Source organism: Bombus flavifrons, chromosome 3 (genome assembly GCF_040668555.2).
Source record: "Bombus flavifrons isolate JBK064 chromosome 3, iyBomFlav1_principal, whole genome shotgun sequence".
Taxonomy (NCBI): Eukaryota; Metazoa; Arthropoda; class Insecta; order Hymenoptera; family Apidae; genus Bombus; species Bombus flavifrons.
The window spans coordinates 2504774-2532726 of NC_138444.1; the positions used below are offsets into that span (position 1 = coordinate 2504774).

At 42.4% G+C, this 27953-nt stretch overlaps 1 protein-coding gene across 3 annotated transcripts in view; it reads left to right on the top strand.

Moving 5' to 3' along the window:
* The window catches only part of Lapsyn (Leucine-rich repeat activity-regulated protein at synapses), a 97967-nt gene that overhangs the window by 64380 nt on the left and 5634 nt on the right, over window positions 1-27953 (top strand). The window contains exon 1 of one of the 3 annotated variants that reach the window (XM_069132712.1): window positions 1230-2191. The exons of 1 other annotated variant lie outside the window; for it this stretch is intronic. In XM_069132712.1, coding sequence (XP_068988813.1) covers window positions 2143-2191 — 49 coding nt within the window. In that variant the 5' untranslated portion in view covers window positions 1230-2142. Of the gene's footprint in view, window positions 1-1229; window positions 2192-20438; window positions 20764-27953 lie in introns of those variants that run through there. One more of the 3 variants, XM_069132711.1, reaches the window with a different exon arrangement.

The following is a 27953-nucleotide window of genomic DNA, read 5'->3' on the forward strand; positions in this document are numbered from 1 at the left end:
TCGTATATTCCATAATCCGTTATTGCATTGAAAACTTTGCTTCGAGAGCAACGGTTACACAACAAAAGGCTTGTATATTTTCGGTCGTTGACTATTTGGAATAAAACACAAAGTCGAATGAAAAATTGATAACTTCAAAGTAGGTCTATTGAAAGAAATATTTTGCTTTTGTGCACAGTCAAAGCAGACAACCTCCTCTGGTTGTCAAATTGCCAACTTGTCCAGAAAGGAGGAAATATTTGTCAACTTCATGGAAATTCTTATTTTCTTCGTGTGAAACATATTTTCATTATTCATTTCCAATATGCTTGGCGAAAAAAGTTCCAGGTGTTTTAAACGACGATGTTCTTTGTTTTCATTATTGTAGTTTGAAACCCCTGGAAAATATATAAGATCGGCCCCTATGCGTAGCCAGAGATAACGAACAATAGACAGCCGAGGGAAGTCTTTGAACTGGGGACTTAAAATCGTTATAGGTGTTCACATATATATTACACACACGCGCGCGCGCACACACGCACGTTTCTTTACGAGAAACGATGATAAGAAAAGGGGCAGATGAAATTAATGATGATTATCATTGAGCTAATTAAGTTTGACATTCGATTCCAAATATCTTTATTTAAAAAAAAATTATCTAATCAATAAACACGTGCGAAAGATATGACAATGTATCGATCATTACATTTTATTTGAAACATTTTGCTCAAGGAATTCAAGATTATAACAGATAAAATAAAGGAGATATCGGTTGAAATACGCTGTTGCATCGAGATATCGATTGCGAGAACACGACGGAGTACGATCTTTACTTGGAGATAGAAGCACTTAAAGTGACTAGGTACTTCGGTCTAATATATCTTGAAAGTTTCCAGATCCGGTCACGAAATCAGAATTTACCGAATTTCTGCTCTTCATGTCCGCTAAATTTATCCGAAGATCTTTCCGATCGATCTTCCGCTAATCTTTCAGTTTCAAAGATTAATCACCCGAGCCTAAATGCCCTCGAGCCCACTTATGATTTTTGACGTGTCAGGCGATGGCAATTTCTTTTGTCCCGTATTGTACCGTCACCTAGAAGGTTAATTACCTGCCAGCTTTTATCCGCAGCACAAGGCATGCCTTCAATTTCAGCTGCAATCACGGGAAAACTGAAGGGAAAATCGGTCCTCCCCGAGATATCGGCCGGCAGCCTTTGGCTTAGCTTTAAATCGGTCTTCGGTCTGAACGGGCGACCTCACAGTCGAGTGCGAGACGTCGCGCAAGTAACATCGTGTTCCATGTCGCGTCCTGTTTCCTCAACGAATTTTCATTCGATTTTTCAACGATCATCCTTCGAAATTATTATTATTGCGCGATTTCGATACTCCTTAAACGTTCCGAGAATGATCGAAGAATACGTAACGAATAAACGAATAGCTAATTTGTTTACGCGGGAATTTTCAGATAACGGGGTCGAACTGCAAACACGTTTGTGTTCGGTATATTAGACCTTTCGAGCCCTAAGGACGAATACTTACATAAAAGCGACGGCCCGGCCGATACGGAAAACTGGGAAATATTTTCGAACTGTCTTCTTTCAAATAGCCAAGAAGCGCGTGGGTAGACCTACCGCAACAAGTCTTTCGATAGCATCGTTGCTGTTTTCCTTTCCCTCCTGCGAGTATTATCCTTTTCTGGTTCGTCATACATAGACATTAATCGTTCCGTTATATAGTAAAAGAAAGCAGCCAAATAGCATATTTAGTGCAAAGTGTACGGACAGAAGTTTTGGTCAGCGTTCACGGCCAACCTGTTAGTCATGTGGGAACGGTAAAAACCGTTCAGGCAGGAACTCTGGAAGAGCAGTTTCTCGGAAACGGTCGTCAGAATAGTAATAACGATGTAGTGAAACCTGCTTCTCGTCGCTACACAAGGATACGCGGTATTTCAACGATCGTTCCTTTGATCGTTCGTGCGTTGTGATGTCTGCCGATTTTACTAACGGTGCGTCCTTACGTGTACATGCAAAATGATATCCTGCTCGAAAATATGTTTTCGCGATTTTTTCATCGCAACGTTCTGAGATCATTGGAAGAAAAGAGAAGGAAAAAGAGAAGAAATTTCTAAGGCGATAGGGACGAGTCGTTTGTTTGCGGGATCATGCAGCGATTTTGGAACATTTCCGGAGGATGGAGTGATAGAAAGACAGGTAAGGAAAACATACTAGAAATTATCCTTTGTTTCTTCGTTTTATTTATGCGTTGTTTCGCATTTGTTTAAAATGCGAAATATCACGTATAATTGGGAGTCGGTATTATTCGTTTATTTATCCTTTGTTTTCTATGGGATCCATTGCCACTCGGTTGTTCACTGCTCAAAGATCGGCGTCATTTTTGATATACAGGACAAAGCGCGTCATGTCGTAACACAAAAGGAATCGCACAACTCGTCGTTTCGTGAAAATCGATCGGCCTTTCTCGTGTAGTTACGCGATATTTCGCAATCCGTTCGAAAGACGCGTTTCTCGCTCGTATTCTTTTAACACTTAATATCATGACACTAACGCTAATATCGGCCGATATTTTCGGTCCAAGGTCATCGTGTTCTTAAATATTTTACCAGGCTCGTTCGTTTCCAATTCCAGTACGCATAATTACGTCTCCCGTTGCGCCGTTGTTTTCTTTGCGAATCCACGGAGATTTCGTTTCTTCCTCTTCCCGTCGTTGGTAGTTGAACCATGGCTCGTAAAATTACGTGCAAATCAGTTATGCATCGGCATAGGCAAATATTTAGACTCCATTAGAAAAAGTACGCATGGGAGAATCAAATCGGATTACAGTGTGGACGCGCGGTTGGACCCGAGAGATTTTTGCGTGCGATAACCGGTAAAGATCGGATCGAGACAGAGTTTAAATTACTTTTCCTTGAACGGAAAGAGGAGAAACCGCGTTATCGGTGAGAAAGTTAATCTGCATTCTTGAACGTTGATAAATCGTATCCACGGTTTTTCTAACCGCAGTCGACTGCCGTTGATCGTCTTCCAAACTGGTCGTTTGTTATATAAGCAAACGGTTGTTTCGTGGACAGGCTAAAGGCAAATATAACACCAAAGCCCGGATGATAAAAGATGAGAAAATATCTCGGAAAGGAAAACTGATATATATGCTGGCGTGTTGATTGAAAAATCCCGTTGAATCTGCGTTAAACGACATGTTCTACCCAAGTTTCGCGCCAGTCGAACGAAGAACGAGAGACAGCCTTTTAATTAAAATAATATTGAGGCGTGAATCGCGTTCGCACGTACTCGTGCTATTCGTCAGATTCGCGCGCGTAATTAAAATTTTCGTGTACGTGCGCGCCCTTTTACACGTACTAAATATTAAATTCGCGGCACGCGTAAGCTCCGGGGCGAAAAAGATTCGTTAATTTTTATCCAGCATCGAGCGACCGCCGCCCTCGTAAATGGGATCCGTGAGGTAGAGTATTTTAGAAAATGACACGACTTTGCCAGTCGTTCGATTTTCCGTTTCAGCTTTATCGAAGCAAGGAGATATACGCGCGATTATTTTTCTGTCGTTTACGTAATGACAAGAACAGAAGAAGGTAACGGCGTATCGTTATCAGGTTGTTCCAGTGCTCAAAGCTTTCTAATCTTTGTCAAGCGAGAGAAACAGTGGAAACTCGGTGAGGCACGATGCAATGCGATGCGATACGCAAGCCCATTAAGTCGTCGTACGGTAGATACGTCGAGAGCGTCAAGAACTTGCGCTTCCATGGAACGTTCGAATCGCTTGGCTGATTTGCTCGCACGTTCGAACTGTTTCCGACAAAAGAGGGTTCCAATGTATCGGTATGTGCACGCCACGCACCGCGGTCGCGTATTTCAGCATATAATTAAACGACGTTGCATCACGAATAAATGTAATAATCCTTGCACATTGGCCGGTTTCCTAACGCATTCACGGGGAGCGCTTCGCGAATAATTGCTTTTGCTTCATTGTGCAACGCGATCGACTCGCGTTTCAAGCTTCGCCGATCCCCTCTGCCATTGTCTTGGACCGCGCTCGCACAACCGGACCTATACTTTTCCTTCTCCGAACAACGTTTCTTCCCTCCTCGAAACGATTCAACCTCGTAACCGTGCTACCCCGTGATCCTTCTATCCTTCGACTGACTGCCCCTGCCACCATTCTTCTCGATCGGCCTCGGTTCTCCCTAGTTCTTCCTCCCAATCCTCACCAATTTAAGCGCACCTGGAACAAGTCGCAGCAGATGTGCTCCGAATCTCGGTGGGTCAAAGACCAAAAAACCGCTGGTCTTTTCACCGGAGCTATACACTTTTTCGCCTTTTTCTTTCTTCTTCCTTTCTTCTTCCTTTCTTCTTCCTTTCTTCTTCCTTTCTCTTCTCAGAAATGCCACATCGCGGTTAATTAATTAACTCGACATAACTATATTAATGACTCAGGGTCCTATGTCAAATGTGACTCGATGTCACATTTCGTATATATATATGTCGGAGAGGAAAGAACACCGGAGCCTCTGGAATGCTGGATAATCCCGCAAAATTGTAACCTAGAGTCTACTATAGCCGTAATTAAACAATTGTAGTTATTCAACCTAACTGTAATCGTCCGGGATTTGTAATAGTGAGCTTGGGCTCGAGGCGACCGTCGGTCGCCAACGTACCCGCGGTCAAGGGATGAACGCTTTGTCTAACAAAGGTATGAAGTAATTTTATAGCTGCCCTTAAAAGAAATATCCCTGGCAAGACATGACAGTAAACATTCCAACGGTCTCTGTCCCGTGGCCACACACAGTTCCTATTCTTCGAGTAAGATGTTTGCCAGATGTCGATGTGCCCATTAGCAACTTTCTCTCGAGGGCGGCTAGCATCTTTTCTAACCACCGGCATGAAAATTGACCAATTAGCAGCAACGCCAATTTCCCTTACCCTCTGAACGAAGACTATCCTCGACGAATCCGATGATCTCGTGCCCTTAGACACACCCCGAGATAGTTTTCCTCTGTGGCATCACCGGGACGAAAAAGGCATTCTTTCATGCGATCTTGTCGACTAAAGGGAGTAACGTTCTTACGAATTATTGTTCAGACTTAGACTTCGCGAGCACGTTCATCCATCATCCCGTTGACCGCGGATTCGTTGTTGAACCCGAGACCATTGTTACTAGTATCGCGGGTGCCTAATCACCATAGTCGATTGTCAAATTTGTATCATCCGCGCCTGTGCTAATAAACTGTGTCTTTATTATATCGCAACGATGGCTAATTTCAATGAAGACTCACCAGACACCCACAATCCTGACTACAACGACACCCCGACATATATATATGTAAATTCTATAGAATTCAAACTATCCGCCAACCGACATTTTTACTTTTGCTTTGTTTTACCGGCAGTCATTTTCTGAATAGAATAGATCACGAGAGAAGAACCGTAATTTAGGACTTAGAAAATCGATTCTCGATTTTTCAGGTAAAATTTTTAGTAGATTTTTCATTAATTGTTTAATTTAATTATTCCCAAAATACACTCGATTTTTCAGAATCGATCGTCTGATTTACCCTAAGGATTTACGTTATTACATATTTATTAAAATGTATATGATTAAAATATATTATATTAAAATATAATAAATATATACATATATATGCACCCATACATAGGTATGTTATTTTACTAGTTTTTGCTACTGAATTATTGTAACAGTGGAAAACTATACAGTACCGTTTTGGCGACAATGATCGAGGAAATCAGGGCGAATCATCTGGAATGGAAGTTCGAAAATATCACGGACCGCAAAGAGTTAAATTAATAGAGAGTGACTGAAAAATTTATTTCTTCCGTTACGTGTAGATAAATATCTTCTCGAGTATAAGCTACGAGTGATCGAGATCGCTTCCGTAGGAGAGCCGTTTACCGATTAATCGAACGCGCGTTATTACACGCGTCCGAATTTGCGATTGTACGGTTTTATTATTTTCTGCCGATACCGGAGCCAACAGATATAAATTTGAACGTGCACATGTGTTATCGAGGAACGTGGAATTCGATTCTTTTGTACATACTATCGCGAGTCCGAACAAATTGTCTTTCGTTTTGGCCTCGCTTTGCCGTTAAATCGCAACGCTGGGTATCTCGAACCCACGGCAAAAGGGACAATTGGTAATTTCGTTTTTAGAAACGAGATGAAGTTTTTTACCTGTCTTTCCAGTGTTTCAGTCCGATTCATTTGTCGAATGTTTTCGAGTAGATATCTTTTATAATTGCGTATCGTTGACCGATCGAGAACGCGCGCTGTCGACGCGATTGACCTTCTAAACTCTCACTCAAGTTATTCGAACGCGATGGAATAGCGTACGGTCACGGATGGAAAATTAATATTATTTCGATTTCATATCTCGTACGAACTTTCGAAAGATTTGAAACGCGCGTCCTTCGCACGAATCGGCAAGACCAACCCTACTGCGATCCTCGAATTTGTATACTTTAATTTCACTCTTGCTTCGGCAAGCAGAAGATGCTTTTAATGTTTCAAGAGAAATTGTACCGTAATATCAAAAAACGATACCATCACGTTTTTCTGAAACTGAGAAAATTCGTTAAGATTAGAAAAACACGATTATATGGAAAATGGCCCGAAGAACTGGACAGAGTTGGAAAGGGCCAAAATGCGTAAATTTCGATCGTGTCTCATCGATTCCCGTCGATTTCAACTATACTCGGATTAATTACCAACACTATGCTCGTCTTATTAAAATTCCATCAACGAATCGAAACTGTCTCGATTCAGCGGAAAATTGAATCGCTCCCTTTCGGCTGGTCGAATGAAAACGATTTCCTTGTGGGAATTTTCAAACGGAAGCTGTGCGTATCTCGATAATATCATCGTGGAAACATTGCCGCAATTTACACAACGAACGTTATAAATAGGTATACGATAACCTGCAACTTCGTCGTTTCTTCTTGCAAGATCTGCCTCCCTATTCTTCTATTTAACTTCCATTTGACCGTTTTAAAATTCACATCGCGATGCAGTCGCGATACACAGTTGATTCAATAGCGAAACGAACGAACGCGCTCTTTCGACGAGACAAGCTTGCGCAACCTGCAAGGTAATTGATTTCAAAAGGATGACTGTGGAGCATCCTCGATCGCGATCCGGTTGTTTGGATAATTACTGGCTATTAATTTCGGAAGAGTGGCTCCTCTTCGTTTCAATTAATCGCCGTTATTAGCCGATTGAAATTGAAATCGAGCCGCGTTATCGTAATAATCGCTTTCTCCGACGATTTCCTCGACAAAAGTGCGTCCCGCTTATTATCGGAATGTTCCGTTCGACGTTAATTCCGTCAGCCGTAGCGCGTGTATTTAGGCGATAAACGAGTTTACTGCCATTATAAGCGAGCGTGTCGTTAAGCAAACCTGCAACGTGGCCCGTTCGTGCCAGGATTTTCCAAAAGCTGTAAATTTAATCCCGCCGAACGGCTTGCGCGGAAATTAAGCCGTACTCAAAATGACCTGATGCATTTTGCCTTCCCTGTTTACCTTTTCGAGGCCCGTTGAAAATCGGTCTTTGCGTCTGTCTTCGGTTTTACCAACTCTAGCTCTTTATTGCCCGCAATATCCTGTGAAAAATGCGTTTGCCCCTGTCCACATTACGGTATAGGACGACGACCTGTCCCGGTCGCCTTGGTCGCAACAAGAGATCCGAGTGAGCAACGAGCTCGTTGAATTACAATCGGACCCAAAACGTTGAAATAAATTTCGTAGATGTTTCACAGCAATATCTAAACGGTGAATCAAAATTATTTGAAAACAAAGGGAAGTTGATTCGACTCTGCGCGACGTACGAAGAGATACGTTTCTCTTAATGATGGCAGCGATGGTAGGAGAGTCGAGGGTCGAGGGTCGAGGGTGGTCGAGATGCAAAAGGGTGGAGGTCGGGAATGGGAACCGAAGCAACGACCGTTTTCTAACCGTTCCCCCGTTTCCTCGTTTAGAAGCACATTGTAGAGATAGAGGGAGGTTTCGAAGCCGCCGCGTCGCAATCGATGTTCCAGTTAAATCTGCACACGGCATGTTAATGAGCGTTAATGGAAGACTAACGCGGCCACCGAGAGCTACGGAAACAAAAGCGAAAAAAAGAGAGTGAAGAAAGGGAAAACTATGCTGGCAAGTCGAACGGCAACGAAGGAATAATTGCGTAGTTCCCCTCGACGACGCTGCTGTTCTCAGGGCTGCATTCTTCCTGAAATTAGCGGGAGATTTTATTCCGGAAGTTATGGATACGCGTGCCGCCTTGTGAAGAAGCAACTTGTGTATCGAGTTAGCCAAGAGGCTGGTAAGTCGGCGCAAACGAGGCCAGACGTGATCGTTACCGATTTCCTTCTAACGCTAGCTTTTTCACGCTGCACGGGACGCGCGTCGTGATTTTTATTCTCGTTGCGAGCGAACCAACTACGTACATATAGTACACTGGAAATGCACGGAAATACTTGAAATTTTGAGTCGAGCTAAGCTAGTTTAGCGAGTGGAGAATGCCGGTTTTACATCGAACGAATTACAATGAGATAGTTCTCGAGCGAGCTCTTTTGAAACCCAACACGAAGAATTAAGTTAGTTTGGAAAAATTCTTTCCATCACCATGGATATACTTCCTTAAAAGGGAAAATCAAGGCGCTTCTTGATAAGCGAAGAAAACGACTTCCCAGTCAAGATGTTTCGCAAACACGAGCAGCTACTCCTAGATAGCGTTTGCTATATGCCACATACTCTATATTATTTTATGGAAGTAAATAGCCGACGGCAGGCAACAGGATTTTTCTCGTTTTTCATTGGAATAAGCGCACCTCTTCTCGCATGCTGCTAGAAACATCGTGAAAAACGAGCACGCCATTCTCAATCAGTGGTGCATTGTTCCTCCGGCGCACTCGATCAAAGTAACCAACGCAATAAGTTTCTTAGAAAAGTCTCTCGTTTGCCTAACTGCACTTCGAGCAAACTACATCACGGCCTCTTGAATACGTGATTGCGAGTTTCAAGGCCGTTGCACCGTACGGAATGTAACGCGATCTTACGTCATGATACATCTTGATAAATGAATCGATCGATCGTTCGCGAAATGCAAAACAATGGACGCGTCACCCAATCCTCAAGGCACCTTTTCGCTAGCTGTCGTCTGATCGTCGCTTACATCACACGCACACACATACACATTCGTATTGTTCGCTACGCGAACGGCCCACCGTGAGCGATTTTCATCGATCGGTTAAGTACCGAACCTCGGCTTTGACTTTACATCGACAGCAGAAGTTTTCTTAGACCCCTGTAAGTTCTCTTTGCTTCTACTCCCTCGAGGGAGCGCGGAGGCAGAAAGGCTCGAAGGCGGATCACCTCTTCCATTTACTTTGCAGGTTATAGTTCCTTTGACGAGGCCAGTGAACTTTTACCTTGAACCGTTCCTCGAGATCCGGTCTCGTTAAGCGGCATATTCCGAAGCCGCGAGAAATTACGGAAGAATTACAATTTCAATGGGGTTAAAATACTATACACGGTGATGTTCGATCGGTGGCTTCCAGCTTTGCGTATTGAATTAACAAACGACGCTCGCCGTTCTATTACTTTCGCAATCGAAATGAGTAATCCAAGCTTAGACTTTGTATACCGGTAACGTTTTCTCGTCATAGCGCATAAGTAGAATCATCCGTATCGTATAATGGAATTATTTTGAAATTACCGATTCGAAGCAGCCACGTTTCTAAATTGTGTATGTTCGATCGTGATCGTTTATTCGCTGAAAGACACGTACGTGCATGTATAGTAGAATTCCATATATCTAAACTGCAGTTATTTTGGACGAAGTTTTGTTTAATGCCCGAGTATCCGAACTTTTGCCGATCGAATCCATTTATCTGAACGTGAGCTTCTATTATGTGAACGAAAAATAATAGGTAGTTGAGAAAATAAGCGAACTCCGATTATATAAACTGTTCGTTCCTCGACAAGTTCAGATAAATGGAGTTCCACTGTATGTTTAAATTCGCCGCGCTAATCGATTGGTAACAGTAACGACTACTCCCTTTCTTCTTACGTATTCCAGTACCCGGCACTTACGGTACGTTGCTAGCGACCAAAAGAATGAAGCAATAGCGCCAGTAAAAATCATCAAATGAAAATTATGAAAAAAAATTAAGCGCAATAAATTGGTGAAGCCGACCCTTACACCGGAGAATCGCGAGGTAGTTGCTCCGGAGGCAAAAAGTACGGACTCTTTGAGAGGCAGGGTGTACGCCTAACTGAAGACATTCGAGTTTTGCAAAATCGTCAGCCGTGTCGCGATCGTGGTCTGTGGTAATGGAAGCGGAAGGAGAAGTCGGGCTCGATTTCTTCTGCCTTGCCTAAATTTAGCCTATGAGCGTCCTTCAATTTAATCCAGTCTTCTTGACCCAAAAGCGTTTTCATCCTCGCGTAAAGACCACGAAGGAACAAGTTACACGGCGCAAAAATTAGTAATGGCCCGTTAAAACGGTGAATTTCCCTTTGCTTTTTTACCATCTTGTTACTCTAATTGGAATACGTTCGCTTTGTTCCTGTGCGAATGTTTAGCGCTCGAGCATATTTCGAAACCGCGTTCTCAGCCTCTCGAACGGTTGCTTAGGTAATATGTACACGCGTGCATGTATTTAGCAGCGTGCGAAATTCTTGCGATTTTACTCCATGTTACAGCGATCTGCCACCACATTTTCTACTTGCTTCGAGATTAGAATCAAGCTTTCGGGGAATCTCGCTTCTTTAATTATTTCTTCAGTTGCACGCGTGTGGTTGGCGTGTGGTGTGGTGTTCGAGGAATACGAAAGTGCAACGTTTAACATTTTAACCGTCGTTGTCGGTTCCTATTATGTCGGTTCCGATTATGTCGGTTCGTGCAATATCGGCTTACAGGTTTTGCTCGCGAGTCAGCATTCGACGAGAAAGGGCGGCGCGCGATCACGAACGAACGTTCCGTTGCATTCTCTCCTTGTCTACTTTATCCGATTGATTCCGTCCTGATATAGAATACGTTATTAGTATCGAATGTCACTGTGGTATCTCGGTATCGAGTGTCTCGTCGGTAGCAACGGAAGGTCTTGCAGCTTGCCATAACTGAACATCTTCTCCCTCTTATATTTATTTATTATGCAATATTATCTATTGCTAACAATTTCGAGAAGAAGGCTATTTGGAAAAAAATTCCAATAATATCCCTTCGGACAAAGCGTGACGGCACTGTGAACCACTCTCAGAGGCAATTCCTAGCCAGGATATCACAAAGAATATTTTATCGAGATATAATAAATATAATACGCTTTGATGCTTCTTCCTTCTTTTTTCGTATTCTTTTTCCAAGGATACATTACATACTAATCTAGACAGTTCCTCTTTTATCGTTATTGCCAGAGGTGACAAAGCTGAGAGAAGAAGATATTATTATACTTTCCCTCTTATTCGATTCGATATAGATTGATCGATACATAGCTCTTTACAGTGTTCTGCATCTTTAATTGCAATCGAGCCAATTATCTCTTATCTCAGAGCTCTTCCCATGCTCTTCTAAAATTCTATTATATTAACCACGGATTCTCCTTTTTCACGGCCGATTTTCTATTGATTTCTCTTGCTCGATGTTTACTCTCTCTCTCTTTTGCACGCTCTTAGTCGATCGAACAGATTGTCTAACTTAAAAGCTGGAAGCAACGCGTCAAATGGACGTGTCGAATCGGCAGGATGCGCCCGTGAAAATCGAGGGTGGCATACACGCAGGGGCGATTCATAACACACGCTGCATAAACTGTCGTGACAATCGTGCGCGTCGTGTCGAATGAATTTCGAAAAGCGGTGATTCCACGAAGGAGTTGGATAGAGCTTTTAGGGTGGCCTTTCACGTCGGTCGATGCGTATACAGAGAAGAAAGAACGAATGGGGAGCCGTAGCACGAAATTCCACCGGTTCATTTGTCCAAGTCGGATGAGAACTCGGCAATGGATACACACGTGCACAATATCCGTGAAGCTCGAGAATATTTATGAAGCTTCGCCGAAGATGAATGAGAAATCGCTCGCGAGAGCTTTGTGAGCCTCTGTGCTCTGGTTTCATGTGCCGCGATTCATCGGGCACACGTCAAACGTTTCTCCAGAGACGTTGTTTCGTCGTGTCTCTAATGACACGCCTCGCCTTTAGGGATGCCATCGGTGACGTCTATCCGTTCTATTGCGCGAGGTTTCTTGATTCCACGGGGTTAAGAAAAATCTCCTTCGATGACGTCTCTTAATTCTGTTACGCTCTTCGAATTTTTATATTTCAATCTTGTTCTCATTTTAACAAGCGAAAAGAACGTGCAATGTTTCAAGATGTTCAGCATGAAACTGAAACAAGGAATGACGCGTACAAATAAACCTTTCTTTTTTATATTTTCTCCAAACCGAAGGTAGTTTTTAACTTTAAAAGAAACGTAATTGTATCGAAAATGGTCGAAGGAACGTAGCAGGTTTAAATAGAGATAGTCTATCTATAAAGGTAAAACCAGTTCTCTTTAAATTGGATTTTTCTTGTTGCCACTCTACATTCCAAGGAAATTACTGCCTCGAGTAATTTTTAAAACGATATCCGATTTCATTGGGTGGAGCGACGAAATTACCTTGTATATTCAAAATGAATGACTTGTGGCGCATGATTCATACTTTCTGATGCCTATGAATTAATAGGCTGCTGATGTCTTTGTTTATGCGTCCCTATCAATGAATTTTAAAAGCAGGCGTGCTGTTCTCCTCGGAATAACCGGTCTCTTTCTTTGAGTTTTACGCGTATGATCACGTTCCTTGCTTAACTTTAAAATTACACAAATCATAATGTTGATCGTACGTGCAAATCGGGGAACACTTTAGGTTAATAAGTCGACATCTACGTACATCGTATCTATACATGTAGATAGAAATGCGTTTCCATATCTAAATTGCAAGATTTTCTAATCGTACATCTGGATAATTAACAGTCGCGAGACTAGCTTCCGTGTAATTGGGGGTTTAGATAATTGATAGTCGGATAACCGACGTTGCACAGTGAGAACGATAAACGTTGCTCGGTCTTAGCATGCGATCGCGTGTCCTTTTTTCCTATTGTTTTACGCACGATTCGTCGTCAGTGAAATATCGAGGTTCCAGCGAAGTAATTACTTTCAATTACTCTTTGAAGCGAATCAAATGTTCGTTCAGGTGAAACGTAGAATTGTCGACGATGCGAGGAAAAAGAAGCGTTTCGTACGATCGTTTATCTCTCGAGAGAGTTTTCGTGACGCGTGAGCCAGTAATATTGCAATTATCGTAGGCGAAACGACGGGCGAACGTGTCACAGTTTTTCCCATGGGAGGGAAACGCGTGCAAGAAAAATCAAATCGGTAACTGGACATTGTTACAGGCGGCGAGGCAATTTTGCTGCAGAAATGAAAGCAGTAAAGAAGCTCTTATTAGATCCTTCGAGTAGCTGTTAGCAGTTTTGAAACGTAAAAACGAATAGTGTGTGGTACGTTGAAAGCACGGAAACCGTGTTCCCATTTCGATAGACCAAATATTCTGCTGTATGTACGTGCAACTTGAGTTATTCGTAGATTAAATAACGCAAGAATCTCGGAACCTCTATATACAGTTGGTCATAAAGCTTACACTCTCTATGTGTAATATGTTACATTTGAAACATTAGCTTTATGAATTTCTTTAGCACATTAACGCGTATATTATTAAAGTGTAGCGTAATTTATTCGGTTTCACCGTTATTAAAAAAAGAAGTAAAAAAACAATATAAAATACAACGTTATAAAAATTACATTATTTTCTTGATAAAGACAAAAGCGACTAAATTATATTACGCTTTAACAATATGTGCGTTAATATACCAAAAATATTCGTGCAGATAATACGACAATTATGACATTTTCTTCTTGTAATATATGCATTTGTCAGTAAATATCTCGTACGTAAGTATCAATAATGACCGCTATTTTCCTGACGTTGAAAAAATTAAAGCTCTGCTGCAGTTTTATCCCGAGATTTGTGAGTAAAACGTTTCCATTTGTTTAATTCTCTTTAAACATACATGAGTAATAATTGTATTATATATAAATATAAATAATCTGATAAAAAGTGCATCTTTAATTCCTTTGGTAAGCCAGACACACAAAATTCGGTAGGTGTATATAGACTTTCGTCACTGAATATGTATATATATTCAACTCAGCATTTTTGTTCCAATGATTAAATCTTTGTCTTTTTTGTTTGCCTAGCCAACCGTTTTTCTTTCCTTTCTTTTTCTTTCGCTAGAGGAATGACTACTTGTGTCGATCAAACTAGTCTAATTGCTCGTTATTCTCTTTCACCTGTATGTTTTATTAGTCTACGAAGATGTCTATTAGCTAAACGGAGCTCCTCCTCCTGCCCCCTCTTCTCTGGTACTTCTGAATATATTCGAGTATTCGATTCCCAGTTCAACCGTAAGAGTTTTCGTGGATCGAAATATTTCTATTAGAGCTGATCGCTTCGGCAAAGTTGTCGGCTTCTCGAAACTTCTCCACGCTTTTTCTTCGTCAGTAGCTTTTAAACTTTCAAGGATCGAACTTTGCAGAATTATTCACGACCCGGTGATTCTTATTAATTTTCTGTGCCGCTCGCGAACCGATCTTTTTGTCCTCTTACGGATCGACCATCGGCCGAAAACAATTTCATTACACTTCTGTTTCCCTTTTTGCCTTGCTTTTTCTTATCAAACGATAGAAGAAACTCGCAAGAGTCTGACGTGACAAATCGGGTCACAATTCAAAGCACAGCTTTGTTTTGCCACTGGAGTTTCTGACGCGATCGGATATTCTACTAAACATTATGCGTACGTTTGTTTACACACAGGCATGTTTATTTATTTATGCTTGTTTGCGCGGTATATTACGATACAGACAGATCAAATACAACACGCAGAGAAAAAAGCGAAAGAGGAGAACAAAAACAATATCGTTCTCAACAATTTGCGATATTTGCGATGAATGGTTGATTATTATCGACGATACACATTTGCGCGGATTTCGAAATACGGAACAAAAGAAATTTCGAATTAAAACGCGTTGTAGAAGTTTTCAACTTATGAACGTGTGTCGTCCTTTCCCCGGAGAACGTTTGCAGAATTTTTGAGTTATGAATAGAATTAAAATGACAAACAAATCGAATTTACATCAGTCTTTCACCGGATCGGAGAACGTCCCTCCACAGAGCTTGCTATATTTATGAAAAAGCATGAATTATTATTCGTCGTTCGTATACGCGGTCGGGTGAATTACACCCGTTACAAACTACACGTACTTTATGCAGATTTTATGCAGCCCATTTCGTTAAAGGATTTGGACGTCCACTCTTTTACAGCCTCTGCTCGCTGCATTATTTTTACGCGCGATAAAGTTTCCTTTTTGCACGCTTGCAGCGCACCCTTTGCAACGCGATCATTATTCACGGTTTTGAGCAACTCTGTTCGCTTGATATTAATCAAATTTCCGCTGTTGATTTAAATTCGCCTCGATTCTTTCGTGTACATTTGGAAGAAAAAACGAAGGAATTTTTGAACGAAACATCGAGAATGTAGTTTGCTTTTTTTCTTACTTCTCGTCATCGATCGCGGCGGATAGGTTTTTACGGAAACGGACGGAAGAGAAATGGTGGACTCGCAGCTGTTTATAATTAGCGGGTTTGTAAAGGAAGCGGAGCGCGCGTGCGCCGGCCGAACGTTGAAACAAGTTAGGAAACAACAATGCTTGGTTCTCGTCAGAGTGACGGGCCCACTCTATAAATCGACGGTTAAAATAATATTTGCCGTTTCCACATTATTTCCGGACGAAGTAGCTCCGCATATTGCGCCGACCACCGCCGCTTCCTTCTCTCTCTCTTTCCCTCTCTTTCTTTCCGTTTCTTCCCTTCCTCTCTTTCAACAAACCCGTCGCCTACCTGATAATAGGATTTTCTATAGCAACCACGATAAGGAAAATCTCGCGACAGGCCTTGTCGAAGGTGTTTCGCTTCGCGAGCGAAAACTGGCTGGAAAATCGTCGGAAATGAACTTTGATCCGGATGGAAGAGCGGGATAAGAGCATTTCTCGTCAAATCTCAAGAGTTCTTCGAGCATCCGTATGAACCTGGTACGTATACAGGTTTCAAGGATTTAAACGCCACGTTCTCCTAATAGAGAATTCTTTTTGCAACCGGAAAAGGTATACATAATACAACGATAGGTCCACGAGGAGAAGTGACCAGAGGAATTGTTCAAGAAGAATCGTCAAATTCTTTAACGAGAAAGGACGTTCGGATCTAACGTTGAACTAGTTCACAGAACGGATGCATCTTGGTTTGCTACTGTTGTGCCTATTGGATCGTAAGGAGAACACAATGAAACGCGGCTACCTCGCGATCGTATCGTGCGCCTTGGATTTCTTTCGATCGAGAACAGGCCAGCCGTTACCGTATCTAGAGCAGGAAACTAGTTTGCCCGGTATCGTGAACTAATTGTTACATAATCGATACGAAAGTCAGTGTCACCGAAAGGAGTTAGGTGGGTAGGCTCGACCACAGCCGAAGACCAGTGAACGATTTCGTCACGGATCATCTACTTCCTCCTACGAGGATTCGACCTCGCCCCCGTGATACGTCGTGATACCGATCGTACAACGACTTACCAGCCAGAGGAAAAGAGATTTACGACTGCGTGGCGGATCTCTGTTCTCTCCGATACAAGAACGTCGTTTCTTCCATTCTCGGAAACTCTTAAAGAAGTCGACTCTCGTTCGATCTATCCACGAGAAGAATGGACGATCATCCGAAACTACTTACTCGGACGTTGCGCGTCAATTAACAAGGCGATAGAATTTTTTTCCATCGTCAGGTACTCTGACGATTTCGACGGACGATTATAGTGCACCGGATGATTCGTCGTTTCTCGTTCCCTGTAAACGATGCCTGTTATCGCGATCGACGACGACTCGTCTTCGACCCTTGTCCTCCTGTGAAACAATAGCCTGAAAAAGAACGCCAGATCGACGAATATCCGATTCACGACCTTATACAATCGAGAGAGTTAGAAAGCCCGGAGGAAAAAGCGCTGTGGCACCTTCTTTGATTTATCGTCATCAGCGTTCGTAATTTGCACGGCGCATCGTTCGTTATCGAACGCCATCTCTAGCGTTATACATTATACATATCTCGTGCACTTTCTGACACGCTGTGACATCGATAATTTGCATTTTGCTCGGGTTTTTATTTATTCCAGTGAATCGATTCGAATTTAAAAAGGGCGCAACCCCTCGTCGACGATAAAAACGGGGATCGTTGTGTGTTGCAATATGGAAAGCAAAAATGCAATTTTCTGGTAACTAAAGTGGTTCCGAGTCAAGCTCATCGTCGAAACGAGAACGATTTTACGATAACTGGCCCGAAAACCACTGCTATTTCTCGGTGTAACGCGTCACACCCTCGAAAAAACACGATTTGTACGCGACTAGACAATATCGTGCCAGTTTGGGAGGAAGACCGTGGGTGGCACACCTTTAAACCCTCGATTAACGAATTCCACCGTGGAGTTTCCTGTATCTTGCATTCCGTATAAATTCGCGAATGCCTCGGTAGATTCCAGAAGGATATACGCAAAGTCGGATGTTGGCATCCGGGATATAAACATCGATCCTACTTCTATACTATACATGTATTTATGTACATTGTGATAAACGTATATTGTCGCGGTGCGAGTTTACTTACTTTCGAAAGTGAAAGATTTAGAATTAACGACTGATTGGAAAGAGGCATCAATTATTAGAAAGATAATCAATGGAATGCAAAGTACATAATACCTATATTATACTTATCGTTAGCAGAAGCTTTCGCTATTGCCGATTAAAGAAGAAGCCTCTGTACGCAGTACAAGTTTCAAATTTTCAACGTCTTATATAATATAACATATATTTTTACTTATATAGTGATAAAAGATGACAAGTAGACAATCCAAACGACTTTTAGAATGTGTGACATACGTGTAACGGTGAGGCTATGAAAGACAACTAGTGCGTCGTATATGTGTAACACGTGATAGCGAAAGGGTTAATCATTTAACACTGGTGGGAGGCTGGTTATTTAAAGGTGTGATTTTTAGAACCGTCAAATGCCATGCGTCTGAACGCACGTGTTAATTACTTTTGGCTAGACATAGTTCCACGCGTAAGGATTTCCTACCAGAGAAACGGACGCTAGTACGCCAATACGTCGGAGAAATATGTTTTGAACGATTTTCTGTCGTATTTACGTCAAATATATACGTCAAAAATCCCACCTTGACGTAGTATATGGATGGCATAACTCGAGCTGGAAATTCCATAGGCGCGTCGATAGCGCGCGATTTAGACATCGGAGCCAAGGTATTCGTGTAACATGTAGAAATTTAATCCGTCAGGAATATTACGCAGTCTTTTTTTATATCACGCTTTGCATGTATTTTGTCTACAGGTATATAAAGTGTACTCTACTCTCCGTGTGCTGTATCGAAACAAAAGATCAGGAAGGAGCAGTTTGGCTCGAAATTAACATTAATATAAAGCCTTGAAAGCACGCGGGATTCGAGGAGCTTTCTTCGTTAGAAAAGCAGGACGAAACAATGGATATTATTACCAATGCAGATCGGGACGAAATTTGGTAGGTATCATTGTGCCAGACGGAAGACCTGAAATATAAAACCTTAAATTCGGTATCTATTTCATATATCTCTGATGAGAAGGCATATAAGTCAAATTTTGGTCAACAGGATAAATACGCTAGTATTTTCTACATTATTTTGTTTCCCTTATGATTCTACTAATACGAGTCAATTTCAATTTTTCCGAGATTCTAACGGTATATCCAAAATATAATAGCTAAGCTTACATTGCACTTTGAATAGTATAAATGCTTCCCTGCGGAATTAATAATTCTAACTTATATTCTTCTGCCAGTCTATCAGAGATGTAGAGATCTATATCGTTCGAATGTATGATTTGATGCATTTTGTAGTTAAGATTTTATATTTCACTTCTAATTGTACAACGTTTAATTACTATCTCATCTCACGATATCCACCAAATTTCGTCTCGATCGGCCACTGGTGCCTTTCGAAATCACCTACATATCTACAGCTGAAACAATTACTCGTTGTATCTAAAGCTATTTGTATTGCAATGATCTGCTCGGTTTCCTGCTTGCCTTTGTAAAAGCGCCAATCTTATGTAAACGCGGTTTCCGATTACCTAGGAACGCTCGTGGATCGGCAAGGATTACCTCGTCTAAGAAGTCATCGCGATGCATCCGTGCATCTACCAGAATTAAATCCTTTTCGGTGTCGTATCGTTCGTCTCCTTTTGTCCTCGAATATGTACCTACCTGTACTTCGCTTCCTGCAAACAAGCACATTGTATTAAAGCGAAGTAGTGTAAACGGAGAAGTTTGTTCGGAACTTGGTAACGAAGCCCGTCCCCTTAATCCATCGATTCTTTGCGTCTGTTTCGGCGACGGTCGAGGGAGGAACGCTGAGACAAAGTCCCGAATTTATAGAGACCCAGCAATAGCAGCAACATCGAACAAGCATAAACTACAGTTAAACTTGACCCACTCCTGAAATATCGTTCTTTGATTACTTACCCGAAGTACACGATGCCTGTCGGCGATGTTGGTGACTGCACGAACGATGGAAGTTCTCGCTCCATCAAGTCCATCTGACGAAATTACGAGATCTCGAGAAAAGGAAAGACCAACGGAGCTTCGGCGTTATTTTCGCGGTAGTTGTTTTCTGGGCCAGGAACTAGGCGGTCCATAAATTCCGCCCAACGATTCCGGGACATGTCGAGGCTGCTCCGGCTTCTGTAAAATCACCGAAATGCCAGCACCGTTTCTTTTTTTTCTCCTTCTGTTCGCAGCCACATCGTCCATCTGTTTTCAGAGACCGCGGTGATTAATCGCGTTTAATCCCGGCTACTCTTGCACTCCTGACACCCTGATCCGACTATTTCGAAGCTCGATTTTCGCTTTGCTTCGTCTCGCCGCTGCCTGCGAACTCGCGTCAAATTTTTCCTCGGATTCCACGCGACGGAATATCTCGGAGATACCGCAACCTCTCTACAATCTTTTCCCTCGAATTTTAACGGGCGAGCATGCGTTACCTACAAAGGTACCTTTAAACGCGTTTCTCGAAAGTAATTGAAAATCCTTCGCGTAACTTTGCCGTTCCCAGGAGTTTTAAATCGCATGAATGACAAAGCAAAGAAGAACGAAGGACGAGAGAGCGAGAGAGAGAGAGAGAGAGAGAGAGAGAGAGAGAGAGAGAGAGAGAGAGCGAAGCTCCGTCGATCGTAAAGGAAATCGTGTTGCGGGATGAGTTTCAGCGATTTTGTGGAGGCGTCGAGCGAGTTTCGAGGTCGATGCGATCGGACGGCACGGATCAAATAAATAAAATCAGTGAAGTTCCGTGCTGCGACGTAGAACGGGAGAAGTGGTTGTTATTTTTAGGAAGATACACGAAGCGAGCACGTATCACGAGCGTGTGCTTCGTTTCCGGGCTAAGGGGAAGCTTTCGTGCGCGAACAAGTGCGCAGTCGGCGGGACGAGATGCGTCTAGACAAGCAGCTATCAGGAAAGAAAGAAGAAGAACGACTTCCGAGTTGAAAGCGGCCGAAAATAAGGAGAGAGGTAATCGAGAGTCTCGCGTTTGGCCGTTTAGCGCGACCAGAATGTCCTACTCTGATCCTGACAGAACCGATCGAGCAAGAAATTGGCCATCGATCCTTGGATAGCACGTGATTTTTGTGCGATAGGGCCTCGATTTACAACCGATGTGCGGTGTGCCGAGTTTTTGAAACACGCGATACCTAACTACATATGCGCAATAGACGGTGTAAATGTACGGTACCCAATTAAATACGATATGTCTTTTGGGGTGTCGCAAAATTTTGTAATTAATTTATGTATGTCGTGAGATGGAAAAGATTGAAAATTGTTAGAATAGAGGGGAAGGTGTTGGCAAACGTAACGTCTGTTTTTAATTCTCTCAACGAAATGTTCGAGAGGCACAAAGACCGAACCACCTAACGAGTCTCGGAAATTCAAGAGTCTCGTATTTGGTAGATCTTGGAACGAATCGCAAAACAGGAAACTGTATAAAGCTCGTTTTGCAAGGCGAATTGGCGCGTTACCACCGAGTTCGCTACCGTGACTGATCGCGCGGATCGCGAAACTTCTCGAGCAGAAAGTGCTAAGAGACGCTCGTTAAGGAACACGAAATGCTCGATAAAAATTTCAATTTATACGCAAAAAAGTACTCGAAACTTAGATGAAGAAAGTTCATAACTGGCCATTAAGTCGTTTGGCCAGGCTGCGGGAGGAGCGGCCGTGTTTCCCGCCCATTTTCCTTCTTTGCCGTCCAACCTCTCTCTCTCTTCGCGACACACGGGGCTTTGCTCTAGCGTCGGAAAAGGAACAAGCCTTTCGCTTTTGTCGCTGCTCTTGCTATTATGCACGCCCTCCAAGCCAAGCCCCGTTCGAGACCATTTCGATAAATACTCCTTCTAATTCCCTCTATTTTTCCATGGCTTTCCTCGATCTCCTGAAAAATCGATCTTGATTTATTTTGCGTTCGTGCCGGCACGGTTAAATATTTGGTCGTTTGGAAGTTCGGAAAAAGATAAAAGTCAAATGTATTGCAGAGAAATTTACCACAGGTTCGTAAATCAGACAAATTTTCGACCGACGTCGCTATACGCGTCGTGGGCCTAAATTCGCGGCATAAGCGAAGTCAGCGAGATTCTATGGCTCGAAATAAGACAAAAATTAAGAATAAAAAAATCACGTTGCGTAAAAACTTGTCAAGTAAATTGCGTATACTTGTATTTGTACTGTATAGTGTATTCGATTAATTATTCTACGTGCGAAAATATGTCGAAAATATAGAACAAAACGTTTTCGAGAAAAATCGAGTTTGAATTGAAAAATTATTAACTAAACCCGTTTAAACACAATTCCCTCGAATTTTATTCTGTATTTTCGACTTAATTTCGCATATAGAATAACCTTCTGTTAATTCTCGAAACTGACACTTCCAAAGAAATTTTGCGTTAATCTAGATTTTCCTTTTATTTTGAGTTATAAAACCTGCCTAACTTCGTTCGTACCGCGAAGTTAAACGCACCATCTACGTACACGTATATGGATTCGTTGAATTGGCTAGCAGTGGTAGCATGTGTGCGTTGAACTCGCACCGCAGTTGAATAAGAAAGAGTAAACTCTAGGAGCACGTGTCACGTCGCAACACTGGATATCGAAAAGTTTCTACTCTTTGTCCTGATTTTTTTCAATTGCCTTTTATTTTTATCTTGTCCTTAATCTAGTCAAGGAATCGAGCGAAGGAGGTGAAACGAAATCTTTGGTGAAAGGGCCGCGACGAGGCGAACAGAGAAAAAATACAGAGACGCGTGGGCGTCGACTCGATACGTCGTCGAAGTATTTCGTTTTCATAAATATTCAATGGATCTCGCGCAATCGGCGCTCGCTGGATTAGTGCCGCCGCCGTGCTGCTTTCGACGATGCTTTCGAGGTTACGACCGCGTTTAATCTCGCTATTTACCACCCGCGCATCGCGCTCGTGTTAGAGCGCGTTGCGAAAGACGTCGTTAAAGCGGCTAGAAAAGATTTGATTCCTCGTCCCGTTAGAAGATACTCTTAAGCCTGCGAGTGACGCCTTTCAACTTTCAGCTCTCAAAGCTCGATCCCCAATTTAACCTGTCGAACGAATATAACGAGTTAATTCGTCGTTTGAAATCACCTCCGCGACCGACTTTCGTGTTCGTTTAAATCTTCCAAGGATTATCTAAACTTTCTGACTAGCCTTTAAAGAAGAAAAGTTGGAGGAGTGAAACGGTCCGTCCGGACCAACCTACTTGATAACTGCCGTCGACGTTCGAAACCGTGCAGACGTTAAATCGGTTTTGGACAGTTGGCACATAGATCTTATTAGAGGACATTTTCAGACTGTTTATCACGATCGTTCGAAAACGTACGGCATATACGTGCACGCGAGTCTCGGATACGACATACATACGTATATGTATCGATGTCTCGTGACGAACGACCATCTAAGAATCGAATCAGGAATCGGGTTTTGCTTCGCGAAATTCGATATGTGAAGGATCAAATTTTTTCGCTGTAATACCATCGTCGCGCGGTGTTACAGCTTAACTCGAACGTTTGCGTTTACGTTATCCGTGTTAAGATAACGTCGTCGGTTTTGAGAAACAGAGTGCTTCGTGAGAATAAAACACAAGTTCACACGGTGGCTTTGAATTATGGTGGTGGATAAACGTACGTATACCGTTTCTCTCATCGGTCTCACAACGAATTCTCCCAAAGGTAGTGTTTTGCGTTCCCTTTTCGTCCATCTTTCTTTTCCATCCCGCGCTGCCGCTCGTTGCACCGTTAATAATAATGGAAACACGAAAAACGAATCAAACCAAGCACGTAGCGTTTGTTTTTACTCGTTAATATTTTTAATATCTTCCCATCAACCAAAGCTACGAGATCGTACAACTCTGACAAATTAAATTATCCGTAAGTTACCGTCACCTGTTCTCCTCTGTTTGCTCTGGCGTCCTCGTTCGTGTAAACGAGGACGCGAAACAAAGCTGGTTAGAAAAGGCAGCTAATCCTATTGCTTCGGGCGTTAATCGCGAATCTTGGCCTGGTTAATTCTCACTGCGAGGTGAGTTGTCCCGTGTTTCGTCAATCGTGTCGGCTTTGCTGAAAAAGTCTGCCCCCGTCACAGTTTTGCTTTTCGCCTCGCGCAAACTGAATCCGATGCATGAAATAGCAACGCAGTACTCTTTTCTCCCAGTGCGTACATACATATTTTTTGCGACGTTGAATAGTATAATTCGCCAAACAAAATGATTTTTCATCGGAAGATAAACGAGCCGCTTATTTGGCAAATCGATTAACTCCGCGAAACAGAAGGTAGAGAAAATTGATGGAATTTTATACGATAAGCGGCAATCAAGTGCTTTGGCATTAAAGTTTTTAGAATTTTTACAAGTTTGCTGCGTGGGCGGTTCAGATTAACGTTCCTCGAGCGACAGTTTCTTTATTTCGTGGTCTTTTTCGATCTTTGTCTCACAATAAGCTAGCCTTCACAGTTCACCGAGGTGCTAATGCAGATTCTCGGTACGAACCGAGCAAAATACGCATCGTGCGTCGAAATCCGAAATCACGAAGGATTGTAGCGGCGATACTTGCTTGTGTATCTTATTAACCTGATTCGCTTCAGTATTTTCAACGGGCACTTTTAATTAATTCCTATACCTTCGATTTATACGAGTGGCGGCAATCCGAAAATCCACTCTATGGTATATACCAACTGTTGACAGAGTACCTGACACGTGATCAAATTCATCCTTCGATCTACGGACTACCGTGCACGTTTCTGGTTGCAAGTACGTACCTCCGTGATCGATATCTATCCTGCATTAGCGGTGAAAAATTCTTTGCCACGCTTTCTTAGGTTCATCGTACGTGATGAAATTGCGCCAGTATTATGCAGAGTCTCTCATTCGATGAAGAAAGAAATTGTAATTGTGAACCTAACGAATAATGTCGTAAGAAGAAGAAAGAGAATAATTAATATTAGAGCAGGGCTCGTGTGAAAGAAATGGGTTTTAGGCGCTTGTTAAATATCGCCTCCGTCGATTCGTATCAAAAGTTGGCTCGGGGGGGGGGGGAATGATCTAATCGATACCTCGAAATAACTTTCACTCGCCCTTACTATTTCCAAAGAACACATCCGGAAGTTTGATTCTTTATTAGAGAGTTTACTTTTTCACGAAACTCCTTTCTCGGTCGGAATAATGGAGAAGGGAGCAGGGCAAAAGGCGAACTCTCGAACAAGCTGACGGTTCCATCCTTCGTTTGAACGGAGAAAAACTTTGCTTATTTCGACCATTGCGGTCGGTCCTGCACGAAGGTTTTAGTAAGAAAATTGGTCTTTTTTAATTATCGACGCAGAGAAAAATCCCATAAGTTGTACTATATCTGACCTCGACCCGATAAACAGCTAGCACTTGCCCCTCCCCCGCCTTCCTTCCTCTCTGTCTCTGGTTTTCTTTTGGTCTAGTCGCCACGTAATCATTCGTTCGTCTCATGTTCTCTGCGTAAAGCCTCTGGCATTTATTCTCCTGATTTCGATTCCCTCTCTTCGACACGCTACCGAGATAAGAAACGAGCTGAAACGCGCGAGCATTCCGAGTGTCTTTCGAGGACCACGAACGCGTTCGACAAGAGGTCAGGAAACGTGACGCGATCCAGGACACGCAATAAACGAGGAAAACAAACGTGATAGCTACCGGTGCAAATATTTCTGTTATGTGGCTCGGAGATCGCGAGAATTTGGAGGTTCTCTCTCGAGGGAAGATAGGAAAAACTTTAGCGAGGAAGAGACGCGATCGTTGATGGCGCTATGTTCCGACGAATATCGAGTGCTAGCGTGACACTCGGCTCGCTCTCGTTTAATTTATTTTCTCTAGAAACTGCAGCTACGGAAGAACCAACCGGTTAATGGGAGTTACGACAGAACTACGACTGTTTGCTCGGAAAATATCTGTTCCCAATGTTTGCACGGAACGAAAGGAGAGAGGAAAGGGAACGGTCACCGGCAACTGAATTTTTGACGAAATACCAATTCTCCGTACTAGCTGCCTCCCTTTCCATTCGTGATGGTTTGCCTTTCGCCTCTGCCGACCTTCCACTTTCATTTCTTCTCTTTTTCTCGGTCCTCTTTTCTCTTTTTCTTCTAGTTCAGAGAGAAAGGAATCTCGAACGCTAGTCTGGACCAAACTCGAGAGCCAATCGCGAGTCTCTTGTTACGGTTTCAAGGTTAAAAGCGTGGCCAGGCCGAGTTCGCCTTTTGTCATTTACACGGACGAACCGGTCGCAATCGAACGGTTGCCCCTGCAGAAATTGCACGGATTTTCCAAACGAAATGACTTTTGCGAAATGACTTTGTATGCTCGACAATCCACGATACTGTTACATAATCATGACAAATTTACACGGAACGTTACTGGAATAAAAACTATTTTACGCTCGATAGAATGTTGTTACACACGATTGTACAAGTGGTTTCCTTTTGAAAACGAAGCGACACGAGTGCCACGGTAAATCTAATTTCGAGAGATTGCACAAACGACCGGTCGGAAAATGACATATTAACGAAACACGCGTGATCAACGCTGCCAGTTAACCCTTCCACAGTGTAACTCGGGAGAGAGAGGTTCGTCAAACTGTCAAACATAGTATCATAATATTTTTATATTTATTCAGAATATTTACTTCCTATAAAAAGTTGGAAGTACATATTATTGTTTTACGCCCGATATTAGAAACGCAAGAAACTTTACGATAATGAAATAATTACATTCTAGATCTTTCAGGATAGATCTTATCCTTGTTATTTTATTACGCCGTCAGACAGTTAATAATCTCCGCGCGCATTACGGATGCGTTCCTCATTTAATTTTCGTTCTTTCAAGGATCGATTTTCACCGGCAAAATTCCATCAGTTTCTCTACCTTTCACGCAGATTCATTGGAATTTACATCGAAACAACGCGCAGTTTGTAACGCAAATTGTAATTATTTGATTATTCGAAGTTGAATTCGCGTGGTCTTTTGATTTCCTAGGCTATTAAACAAATAACCTGTGAAATTCATCGGCATCGTTAAATTCTGTTCTCTTTCTATGCGATCCCGTGAGGTTCTCGAAAACGAATCTCTGGCGCGCTCGATGGACCGCTATTTCCGGGAAAATTGCTTGTTCGCGACAAAGGGCGTCTTTTCAGCCGTCCGCTTCTCGTCTCCTTCAGATGTTTTTGTTTCCATCGCGGGACGCCTCGTTGCGCCGTTATTTTCGGCAGTTTTCTCTCCTCCTGACCGTTTTATTTCCAGATGCAACTACGTTGCACTTTGCCACTCGCTAAAATTGCACTCGCGTTTAATCTTCTCGCCGATTTCGCTCGCTGATTTCCAACGCAACTTTCACAACCGTTGTCGCATATTTCGCGAATTCACGGAAAAACGCTCGTGATTTCAGACTATTTGAAATTGAAATTTCAAATAGCGCGAGAATTGCGGCGACCGCGTTCCATTCGTTAAACCGCGCCCCTTCGGGTAACTTTTTTTCTGTGGAAACGTTTCGTTTATCTAACAGTCGTTGATAATTCGAGAGAAGTTTGTGGTCGCGTTGGAAATGAATATCAAGCAACTCCCGACTAGCCTTTATTCGTAAAATAGAAGCAGCTGGACGCGCAAGAGATTGGTACCCTAAAAGAAAAATTTATCATCACGCAGTTGTCGTAGTTATATTTGCAATTGTCTGTCCTGATTTTCGTTTAGAAGAAAATAAGAAATATTTCATTAGCGTGCTTTGGTATGGAATGCGCGATGAATTCGAAAGAAAAGTATATTACGAAGTCGGAGATTTAATTTCATTCGACCGAAGATGCATCCGCCTTAATATTTTATTCGATTATACCTATAATCCTTGATAACTCTAAGCCTCGAGCTCTTTCAGGTTTTAAGGTCTTTCAGAACGCCGCTCGATAGATGACGATTTCTTACGAAGCTCGAAATTAACGTTGATACGATATATCGGGCGTATGCTTGTTTTACAACCAATTTCATTCCAGATTTTCACTATAGCGATCGTGTTTCGTATTGCCGCTTTAAGTCGTTTACTTCGATCGATTTGACAGAGAACGCGCAGTAAAGAAATCAGGAACGATTAACGTGTCGGAAACAAACATCGATTACGAGAAGTTCAATGAGCTCGCCTGTCGACTTTAG